At 36.0% G+C, this 12,388-nt stretch overlaps 1 protein-coding gene across 7 annotated transcripts in view; it reads left to right on the forward strand.

Annotated features, from left to right (window-relative positions):
• PRKD3 (protein kinase D3) overlaps positions 1–12,388 on the forward strand; it is a 72,808-nt gene that overhangs the window by 42,577 nt on the left and 17,843 nt on the right. For all 7 annotated transcript variants that reach the window (XM_054548224.2, XM_024242016.2, XM_024242018.3 and 4 more), the window contains 6 exons: positions 1,092–1,275; positions 3,013–3,136; positions 5,070–5,147; positions 6,220–6,496; positions 8,486–8,538; positions 11,214–11,286. In XM_054548224.2, coding sequence (XP_054404199.1) covers positions 1,092–1,275; positions 3,013–3,136; positions 5,070–5,147; positions 6,220–6,496; positions 8,486–8,538; positions 11,214–11,286 — 789 coding nt within the window. The remainder of the gene's footprint in view (positions 1–1,091; positions 1,276–3,012; positions 3,137–5,069; positions 5,148–6,219; positions 6,497–8,485; positions 8,539–11,213; positions 11,287–12,388) is intronic.

Genomic DNA, 12,388 nt, shown 5'->3' on the forward strand with positions numbered 1-12,388 from the left:
GGCTAATAATATTGAGCATCTTTTCATGTGTTCATTCGCCATTTTTATATATTGTTTGAAAAAAGCACCTATTCAGATCCTTTGCCCATTTAAGTTACTTATCTGTTTATTTTTCATTGAGCTGTAAGAATTTTTAAATACCCTGGATACTAGTCCCTTATCTGGTATCTGATTTGCATATATTTTCTCCCATTCTATGGGCTTTCATTTCACTTCGTAATGTGTTGTTTGTAGCACAGAAGTTTTGTATTTTGATGAAATCCAATTTATTTATTTATTTATGTTGTCACTTATCTTTTTGGTGTATTAAGAAAGCTTTGCCTAACCAAGGTCACAAAGATCTACTCTCATGCTTTCTCCTATGAGTTTTATAGTTTTAGCTCTTAGATTTTTATGTGATCCACTTTGAGTTAATTTTTATATATGATTTATATCTTCATTCTTTTACATGTAGATATACAGTTATCCTAGCACCATTTACTTAAAAGACTATTTTTTGCCCATTGAATTTTCTTGACACTCTTGTCAAAAATCAGTTGACCATAATGGTGGTGGCTTATCTTCATTTATAGTATCTTTTGTCATGTGGAAATTTAAAATTCTAATGTAATCAAATTAATTAACTTTGTGTCTTATGATTTGTGTATTTTGTATCTTCTTTAAGAAATACTTTATCTTAGGCCGGGTGCGGTGGCTCACACCTGTAATCCCAGCACTTTGGGAGGCCGAAGTGGGTGGATCCCCTGAGGTCAGGAGTTCGAGACCAGCCTGGCCAACATGGCGAAACCCCATCTCTACTAAAGATACAAAAATTAGCTGGGCATGGTGGTGGGCGCCTGTAATCCCAGCTACTCAGGAGGCTGAGGCTGGAGAATCGCTTGAACCCAGGAGGTAGAGGTTGCAGTGAGCCGAGATCACACTCCAGCCTGGGTGACAAGAGTGAAACTCTATCTCAAAAGAAAAAAAAGAGAAATACTTTACTTAACTCATAAAGATATTTTCTTACATTTTAAGACTCTTAAGACTTTTTCACATTTAATAGACTTCCTCTATTAATATAAAACTCTGAAATTCATTTAAAATTTTCCCAGAACCTTCCAGTCTGGGAACAGATACAGATATACCAATGGATATTGACAATAATGACATAAATAGTGATAGTAGTCAGGGTTTGGATGACACAGAAGAACCATCACCCCCAGAAGATAAGATGTTCTTCTTGGATCCATCTGATCTCGATGTGGAAAGAGATGAAGAAGCCGTTAAAACAATCAGGTAACATATATACATATTACAAGCTACTTCCAGATGCAAGGTCAGTTCAGGATCTCATTAAGAAAAAGCCACGTCTCTTTAAGTGGGACCTTAAAAGTAATTTAAAATCTAAATAAATTGTGGCTAATTCTTTTACATGCAACGTAGTATTTCTGAAATAAATTATATCACCCTTGCCGTCCACTCAACATGGGGAGAGGTATAAGAATCCTTGTTTTTTTGTTTTTTGTTTTTAAAGAAAAATGCTTTAAGTATGGTCTAGATGTAAAACCTAGTTGTGGAACAGCCACTGCAAGGTGTCAGTATTGAACTTTCAGTTAAAGCAACCCATTTTTCACACAGGCAGCTTTAACTGGTAGTAGAAACGGCAATAAAGAATATACTCATGAAGATGTTGCACAAGGATAATGGTGATGAAGTTGAGGGCAGTTTTCATATTGCCACAGTTAATCCGACTATTAGCATTTTGTAAAAATACTATTAGACTGTAAGACCATTCTAAATATGCCACTATGTTCATAGAAATTCAGTTTTTGTAGCCTAAATGATATACTGCCTTGTAGCAAAATGTCCCCATTTCGGCAGGTTTTGTTTTTCATTGGAAACAAAGAGTTACTTAAAGAAAATGAGTCATTTATTTCAATCTCAGTTGGCTGAGTTGTTATTTATTCAGTTTGGCTTATCATTAAATAACAGTTATTACTGTCATTAGCATTATTAACAAAAACTTTGTTTACCCATTTTGGAGACTATTCCAGAACCTAGCTAGTTGGTTTTTTGTTTTTGTTTTTTTTTGAGACAGAGTCTCGCCCTGTCACCAGGCTGGAGTGCAGTGGCACAATCTCCACTCACTGCAACCTCTGCCTCCCGGTTCAAGCGATTCTCCTGCCTCAGCCTCCCAAGTAGCTGGGACTACAGGCACGCGTCACCACACCCGGCTAATTTTTTATTTTTAGTAGAGACAGGGTTTCACCATGTTGGCCAGGATGGTCTCGATCTCTTGACCTTGTGATCTGCCCGCCTCGGTTTCCTAAAGTGGTGGGATTACAGGCGTGAGCCACTGCGCCCGGTGAACCTAGCTAGTTTCTTAATCATGAATACTTCATAGTTTAAAAAAAGTATTTAACTGTTTGAGGTTCACATTTCAAAACAGTGTATTTTATACATACATCCCAAATTTTATTGAGCCATGTTTCAGTGCTACCTGATTTGACTCATTACATTTTCTTAATTAGTTATCTGTAAATCATTTTCCTTTAAATACCTTCTAGTACAAGTACATTTTGCTAACAACACGATTAACTGGATTTGACATTTGAGCCATGTGAATTCGAGTTATATATACTTGCATTTTGCCTTCTTATGGATTTGCTAGTCCATCATGCTGCCTAGGGCAGGAAAACTCTTCAACAGCAAGCCCAAATGAGACCCTCTCCTGGGCTCCAAATTCCAGTTTGGGAGGGTACGTTCTCTTCAGCTCATTGTTTTTTAATTTTTTTTGGTGACCCTCCAGAAAACATTCATGACAAGTAAATAGGATTTAAAATATTAGCTTAAAATAGAATCATTTATGTATCATCATAACAGGATTAATTTTTCTTAAGCCATTGTTTATTTTACTAAGATATTTTGAAAAATTTTAGCTCAGTTGTCTTTAAAAAGGCTTCATGTTCCTACAGTATTTATATGATTTTTTTTTAAATCTACACAAACTTACAAATTTTAAATATTTTTTAGTCCATCAACAAGCAATAATATTCCGCTAATGAGGGTTGTACAATCCATCAAGCACACAAAGAGGAAGAGCAGCACAATGGTGAAGGAAGGGTGGATGGTCCATTACACCAGCAGGGATAACCTGGTCAGTAATCAAATACATTTGAATATGTTACTAAGACTTTGTTATGAGTTTCATTTTGTGCATTTTTTAAATCAAAATGATGATGAGATACATATTAAGACATTATATACACTGCAGCAATTTGTAAAAGATGCACTGGAATTATAGTTAAATTTGTAAGGAATTTTTAACAGGCAGAATATTTAATGTATTGTCTTTACAAACTGGTAGAGCAGTCAGTATTCAAAAAGGATCTGGGATTGTTTCACAATAAAAAATAATTAACTCGAAACACAGTGGAGCCACAAATAGAGATAGAAGGAACTAAGATTTCATCTAAAAAGTCATCTTATTGCCAAAGATAGGAAGGAAGCATGTTTGGTTTTATGTAGACTAACTTAGTGTAAATATGCAAGGTTTTTTTTAGATCCAGCAAAGACGAGGAATGATGACATTCTAGTAGAAAGACAATAGATTTGAAGAATCAGCATAGTGTAATAACTAAGAACATAGACTTTGGAGCTAGATTGCCTAAGTCTCTGTAACTTACTATAAAACTATGAACTTGGGAAAGTTACTTAAGTTTCTTTATGCTTTTGTTTCCTTGTGTAAAATTGGCATAATAATGGTAACCACCTAATAAATCCAAATCAGTTAATAATATGAGAAGATCTTGGAACAGTGTCTGGCATACAGGAACACTCAATAAATGTTAGTAGCTAGTATTTTATTTTTAAAGTTTGCTGAGTAGATTATTGAAACAAGCTTTCTAATAAGCCTTTTAAGAATAAAATGAAGTACCCAATACATTTAGCTGGCCTAAAGTTTTGTATGATGACAACAGTATAGACTGCAGTGTGTATGTGTTTTATTTACAGTTCATATCCTTGTGAATGTAACTTGAAGTGGTGTGCCTACCTTTGCGAGTTTAATGGTATATCAAAGGTGCTTTTACATCAAATTAACGGGGAAAGATAGTTAATTCAGTAAATGGTGTTGGGACAACCATCTAGCCATTTTGAAAAAAATAAAGTTTTATATATATGTATATATACCTCATACTTTATACATAATAAACCTAAATGTATCAAAGATTTGAATGTAAAGAAATTAAACAGAAGAAACTTTGGGAGAATTATTTTACAAACTCAATAAAAGATCAATAAATTCAATCTCATTAAAAAATTATATGTGGCAAAATCCAAAAGCAAAGACAAATGAGAAACTGGAAAAAATATTTTCAGCCATTCGAAACAAGGGTTAATTCCATAAGATGTGAAGAATGCCAACAAATTGATAAGAAAAAGAACATAACACAATAGGAAAATGGACAAAGAATAGGAACAGAGAGTTTCACAGGAAATACAAATGACATAAGAACTTGATTTCATTTATAATAAAAGGAATATCACTTTAACCTTTCACTGAAATATCAGTTTTTATTTTTCAGTATAGCAAAGATCAAAAAGTTAATAACATACTGCATTAATGAGGGTGTGAGTAACTAGGGACTCTCATATGTTGCTGAAGAGAGTATAAATTGGGTCAAATCTTGTGTAGAATAATATAACACTATCAGGCAAAATTACATGTGCACATGTCTGTTGACCCAGCAGATCAACTTCTAGAAATATAGCCTATAGGTAAATTACATATTTTTATGTGTGTGTGTTTGTATGTGTGTAATATATATGTATTCATGTGTGCATGTATGAAATTCTCTACAAGGATTCATGCTTTGCCTGAAGTAAGGGTGAGGAGTGGGGATGAGTGATGGTGGGAGTGATACTTTTCACCATACATCCTTTTTGTATCTTGAGAATTTTGAACCTCATGCATCTTAAAGTTATTCAAAAATACAAATTTATGAATGTAAATGAAGGGAAAAGTTAGGTACAAGCACTTTGGAGGAATCATTTTTGAACCTCACAGTTTTCCAATCTTCATTTTATAGAGAAAGAGGCATTATTGGAGACTTGACAGCAAATGTCTAACATTATTTCAGAATGAATCTGGATCAAAGTATTATAAGGTAAGGATTTTACATTTTAAAAAATACAAGCATTAAGATAGTGTATGTTTTTTTCAGATAATATTCATTAACTATTATATTTGAATATATATGACTCTAGCTAGTATGGTTTATAGAAGTCACTGTTAGGTTCCTTGTTGAAGCAGCTATTTCCCATACCAAATTTCACTCCCCCACAGCAGCTCTCCTACCAGACTGTTGTTGTCGTGTATTTATTTATTTCTGGCTTGCCTGTCAGGTTGCTGCTGCTTTCCTTCTGGATACTATGATTTAGATTAGACTGCTTAGAAAGTCCTATCATCATTGCCTGTCCAGAAGAGGTCAGTGAGGTATTTAGTATTTCTCCCAGCTTCCACCTTACCTTGGGTTCCAATTCCCAATTGCTTGTTTTGGCTCTTAATCTCCTTTTTACAGTCTTCCTTGCTTGGCTTATTCCACGTTTTGCCACATCACAAACTGATAGCAAGCAAGATTATAACCAAGCAGTTAGGTCAGTAAGACAGAATGGGAACTAATGGCTTGCTTTGAGCAGGTGTTTTTTTGTTTGTTTGTTTTTAGTAAGTTTTTTTTGCCTTAGGAAGTGGACTAAAAATAAAAACATAATGATTGCTACAGTTTACTCCAGTGGACAGAACCAGAATGGGAGTGGCTTAAACAACTGACCAAGATTCTGCTTTTTCTGCCATTATTTCTGCTTCTTACTTGCTTTGGGGCTATATCTTGTAGACTACAGCCACTAGATAAGTAGTTGTGAAGCTGAATTAATGATGGTTGGAAGTCACAAGTGTTGGATATAGTGGCAGATTACTCTCCTATATCTTCTCCTTCCTTGCATCCTAATGATCTGCTACTGGCTTAGTTATCATAGTCCACGCTCTGCCTCTGGCATTGCTAGACATTGCAGCTCATTTAAGACAGGCCATGTCATAAGACTCAATTGTGTGATAAATGTTGCATATTTGTGTCCGTCTTAATGGCATTCATTGAAATGCATATCTGTGGTTCTTTAGTGTATTTAAAAATAAAAACAAAGATGTATTCTTATTTTTCAATGCTTAATTTTTTACTTCAGGAAATTCCACTTTCAGAAATTCTCCGCATATCTTCACCACGAGATTTCACAAACATTTCACAAGGCAGCAATCCACACTGTTTTGAAATCATTACTGATACTATGGTATACTTCGTTGGTGAGAACAATGGGGACAGCTCTCATAATCCTGTTCTTGCTGCCACTGGAGTTGGACTTGATGTAGCACAGAGCTGGGAAAAAGCAATTCGCCAAGCCCTCATGCCTGTTACTCCTCAAGCAAGTGTTTGCACTTCTCCAGGGCAAGGGAAAGATCACAGTAAGCAATAAACTTTTTGATGGCTTTTTCTCCTCTTTAGTTCCTAAGCATTTTGTGGGTATGGTTGTGTTCCTTTGTTCCTTTTAATGTTCATCCTAAGCTTTGTCTTTAGTAACCAATACTTTAGTAACCAATACAATTAGTTAACTCTTTTATAAAATTATATTGGTTATAGTATATATACGTACATACAATGCCCAGTGCTAGGCTCCAGAGTCAGTTTTCCTACATGAAAATCCTGGCTATACCATCTGTTACGTGATCAGGCAAGTACTTTACCTCACTGTAGTAGTAAGTACTTCATAGGGTTGTCAGTATTAAATGAAAGAGAACCTGTAAGATACAGAACAGTGCTTGGCATCTGTAAAGTCTCATTGGATTATGCCTGCTACTGGTATTAATATTTTGCTTTATAGTGGGATATAAACAGGCAATAAAGTATTATGGTTCACATCACACTCATGAAATCTGTGAAGTCAGAAATGCTGTATTAAAACATACAGAAATATTTAAAAATCATTGAAACATGTTTTGCACCAACAAAACTTATATAATTAAACCTAAATTGGAGAAAGTTTCAAAAGTAAACAGTTAACAATCGAAAGGTCACTATAATGCCACTTCTCCCCCATTAACATTGTGTTGCTTATGGGGACACACAAGTCATTCATTTGAGAAATATACTCAAATTGAAATAAGTATCAACAACTTTCCAAATGTAGTTTATTTTAGTTTAGCTGTATTATTTTGTACAACTGTTATGCTAGGCCCTGAGCTAAAATACAAAATAAATACAGAAATCATAAAAGCTCTTTAGGGAGAGATGGGATATATAAAGGTATTAGATGGTAGCATAAAGCAGTACAGTGCAAAAGTGAGGAATACATTACTTAAAAAACTCAGATACAGACAGAAGAGTAAACAAGACTTCATAGAAGAACCTGATTTGAACCTCAGGTAGAAATACAGTAGGCAGATCTCAGTGGGAGTGGTGGAGGGGTAACATTATTTAGTTGAGACAAGTATGATGAGGATCATGACGACTGTGTACATGTTTGGTTTTCAGTACTGATTTTGGGTTGGAATGGGTGTAGGTAGATGGATGTTTCACAGTGGTTCTTAAGTTTTGGAGGTTTTTAAACAGAACTCTATGTCATTCTAATTAAAACTAGGACTCTTTCCTCAGAAAACAATACAGGCACTTACACACTCTTTAAAAGATAAATGAGGTGATTTATTTCAGGCAATAAATGTATTAAAGTACCAAAAAACAACATTATAAAATTATAAAAATGCAAGCAATTTAGAAGTGTGTAAAAACTCTTTGTCCCCCAACCCCACCTCTTCCACTCACCAAAAGTAATCATAGATTTTTGTTTTTAATTTAAGCACTGCTACCCCGCAACTCCCTTGACTCCACTTCCCCCCCTCCCCACACCAAGAGACAGGGTCTCGCTATGTTGCCCAGGTGAGAGTGCAGTGCACAAATCATAACTTGCTGCAACCTCAAACTCCAGGGCTCAGATCCTCCTGTCTCAGCCTCCTGCGTAGCTAGGACTACAGGTGCACATCACTATGCCTGGCTAATTTTAAAATTTTTTGTAGAGATGGGGTATCATGTAGCCCAGGTGGTCTCAAACTCCTGGGCTCAAGTGATCCTCCTGCCTCAGCCTCCTAATGCACTGGGATTACAGTGCAACTTCCCTTTTTAACTCAGTAATAATCATAACTAGCTTTCTGACTTTCTGATTCAGTATTTATAGTCCTACATCATTGATTAAATGTTGAGATAGTATTCTTTTATATGGATGTATCATATTTTATCTAGTTTCCTGTTGATGGGTTGTACGTGTAGATTTTGTTAATGTACATAATTGTATTAACTGTGTGCTAAACTTTTTAATGTTTGATATACCATGAGCATTCACATGTCAGTAAAGATTAATATTATTGTCATATACTAAATTTTGTCTTTTTTATATTTTACAGAAGATTTGTCTACAAGTATCTCTGTATCTAATTGTCAGATTCAGGAGAATGTGGTAAGTAATCGTTATAGCTAATGTGTAAACTGGGTGAATAAAATAAGGAAAATAAAAGGTGAAAATCTTTATTAGAGAAATTGGTTCATCTCCCAAAGTACTAGGCTAGACTTTGCGGTTGATAACTTCCCTAAGGAGTTCTGCTTTATAGAGGAAACTAAGGCAGATTTTTTAAATTAAAAATAAAGCTAACTTTTTCACTAGAAAAAGTTACATTAGAATGTTACAAAGCGATAAGACTGGTTCAAAGAGAAGGCAGACATTACTTCTTGTGGGGTCAACAGGGGAAGCTTCCTAAAGGAAGTGCAATTTGAGCTATACCTGAAAGGATGGAATGGATTACTGACAGAAATGCTGAAGGGATGAGGGTTGGGGAACAACCTTTCATGCAAGTACAGGAGCACCAGGATGAACAAACAGGGAAGCAGGAAATGGACTCTTAAGGAATTATGAATAAATTAAGTTTGGCTGGTGTATATAGGTATGTTTAGGGTTTTATAACAGGTCAGCAACTTTTCCCATAAACTTTTTAGTAAATATCTTAGGCTTTGTAGACCAGCAGTCCCTAACCTTTTTGGCACCAGGGACTGGTTTTGTGGAAGAGTTTTTCCACGGAGGTGGGGGGTTGGGAGATGGTTTCGGAATGAACCATGTCAGATTCTTATAAGGAACGCACAACCTAGATCCCTCGCATGCACAGTTCACAGTAGGGTTTGCCCTCCTCTGAGAATCTAATGCCTCTGCTGATATGGCAGGAGGCGGAGCTTGGGCGGTAATGCTTGGTGGCCTGCTGCTCACCTGCTGTGCAGCCTAGTTCCTAACAGGCCACAGTTACCAGTCTGTGGCCTGGGGCTTGGGGACCCCTGCTGTAGACCATATACAACTATGCAGCTATGCGGTTGTGACAAGAAAGCAGCTATAGGCAATACATAAGTGAACGGGCATGGCTGTGTTCCAATAAAACTTTGTTTATGGACCCTGAAATTGAATTTCATTTAATATTTACATGTCACAGAATATTATTTTGATTTGTCCAGTCATTTAAAGACCATTTTTAGATCAGGGGCCATACAAAAAAGAGGCAGCAGGCTGGATTTTGCCCACAAGCTGGAGTTTGCTAACCCCTGGACTAGAGGGAAAACAGGCCAGAAAAGGAAGTCAGAAAATTGTTAAATTGTTATATATAATTTCTCAGATTAAAATCTCTCTTTTCTACTTGGGGCACTTAGCTGTTATAGTTCTCTAACATATAAATGTTAAGATTTCTAAGATTGCAATGAAGATTGGACTCTAGTAGTGTTATTGGAGATAGAACTTTTCAGAGATAGAATCTATGAGTCTCTTGTCCTGTTGGGAGGTAGAATAGATGCCATATTCTTGGGGAGAGAAGGAGGAATATCAAAAATCATGAGCGCTCTAATTTTGAATAATCCCATGGAAAGTGAGGATATCTCCATCCATGTCATAGGGGGAAAAGGATTCAGAATTGGCTTTTGTTTAACAAATATATATACACATACATACGTACCCATACACTTTCCTAGCAGTTATTATATATACATTGGATGCCTCCTAATCTGATTAGAACCAAAATTTGGTTAAACAAAAAGTTGATTAAAGTTGGGAGGCTTATAAAAATGGTTCTTACAAACCTTAAAATTTTAATTACAACTTAACATATATACATGCATATTCACTGGCTTTTGCTGCAGGGCTGAGGCTTTGTCTTTATAAGTGTGGGTCTGCTAAGTGAAGTTCCACTTTGTCTTTCTTTCATCAGTCACACCCGTAATGCAATTTTGACACTAAACATCCCAAATTAGTATATTAGTTCTGTTAGTTCTGACGGCAACAAATACTACAAAGAAGAAAAAAAAAGGGAAGGGGGCGAAGAGCAGTGAGGAAAGACAGAGGAATAGATTTCAGTTACAGACTTTCTCTCATACGTATTCTTTTCTTCAGTCTCTCAAAGTTAGGCTAATCCCAGTAATATGAACTTTTGAGGTTTTTTTCCAAAAATCAAAGAGAGCAAATCTCCTTAAAGGTAAAATAGGTAAAATTTCATTTTTAATTTTTTTTAGGTAAATTTACTTTTATAGATCACTACTTAATAAATACAAGATTTTTTTTTTTTCTTGAGATGGAGTCTCGCTCTTGTTGCCCAGGCTGGAGTGCAATGGCACAATCTTGTCTCACCACAACCTCTGCCTCCTGGGTTCAAGTGATTCTCCTGCCTCAGCCACCCGAGTAGCTAGGATTACAGGCATGCAGCATCTCACCTGGCGAATCTTGTATTTTTAGTAGAGACGGGGTTTCTCCTTGTTGGTCAGGCTGGTCTCGAACACACAACCTCAGGTGATCCACCTGCCTCAGCCTCCCAAAGTGCTGGTATTACAGGCGTGAGCCACCATGCCAGGCCTAAATACAAGACTTTTAAAATGCAAAGCATTTTTTTCCTGAAAGTCTTACACAATACATTATACTTGCACATAAAATTTGGGCTTAACCTCTTATAGAACATAGCCTATGTTTTCATAAAATAGTTTGTACTTTATGGAAATTAGTTGCTTCTAACATAAACAAAATGTATTTAAGTATTTGAGTGAAGAAAGTCAGAGATGTTGACATTGTATTATAGAAATAAATAATACTAACTGCTTACTGTATCCTACCAGGATATCAGTACTGTTTACCAGATCTTTGCAGATGAGGTGCTTGGTTCAGGCCAGTTTGGCATCGTTTATGGAGGTAAGCAACTACAGCCGTTTGCATATTGTACACATTATTTTAAAAACTGGAAAATGTAAAACATCTGCCAGCTGTTTTGTCATCTCATAGTTTTGTCCAGTGCCTTTTTTTTTAAAGGCTGACTTGTATCTTTCAGCTAAATCCTTTTCACTGTAATTTGAGTATTCTTCCCTTAATGTCATTGCAAACTTTAAAAATTAACAGAATCAGAAAATTTTACAGTATTTTTTATCTCCTCTTGTAGCTCACACATACAGATGTTTGTTGGAGGCGGGGGGAGATGATTTGAAGTTTATGTTGGGCTGAGTGGGCTTATTCATTGAACTATATTCCCTACTAGTTTTCCAACACAAATGGCACCATTTGTCTACTGTTGGCATGATTGTTCTATTAAGTCTGAAAACCTGAACCTGAAATCCAACTTTGCAATTTAGGATATTGATGAAGTCATTTAACCTTACTGTGCGTTAGCATCTTCAGCTGTTTAATGGAACTAATAAAACCTGACCTGTGTAGCTCATAGGGCTTAAATATTAATTAAACTTAATGTATGTAAAGGTACTAAGAAAGAAATGCTAAACCCTTGTTATCCCTTGCTAAGACTTGGTAGTTGGCTGTTCTGCCTCCATTCTTACCTTCTTTTCATACAACTCTTGGAGTGAATCTTTCAGAAAATCCACATCTGATATTAGTATTACCTCACATAGAACCCTTAAGTGGTTCACAGTCATCTACAGATTCATAGCCAGTTTTCTTAGCAGAGGATTTCAAGGCTGCTGTGATTTATCCCTGCTTCTCTAGCCTCCGATCTAATTGCATCTTCCTCTTTGCTTTCTTTCAGTCCTATTTACATGCCTCCATACCCTTTGCCTCTCTGCTCCTTCTCCATCCCTTTGTCTCTTCTAGTGCACATTTTTTCATACTTCAGGGCTCAACTAAAGGGCTTCCTCTGTGGAAATTTCTTGTCCCCATACCTATCTCTCCATCAAATAAAAACATTGTTTCCCTTTGGTACTCCTGCTACCTAACATACTTCTATCACAATATCTATTATCCTTTGGGTTTACATTATTGTCTTCCCACTGAACTTTATTGGAGCGTT

Source organism: Pongo abelii, chromosome 12 (genome assembly GCF_028885655.2).
Source record: "Pongo abelii isolate AG06213 chromosome 12, NHGRI_mPonAbe1-v2.0_pri, whole genome shotgun sequence".
In the NCBI taxonomy this organism is placed as follows: Eukaryota; Metazoa; Chordata; class Mammalia; order Primates; family Hominidae; genus Pongo; species Pongo abelii.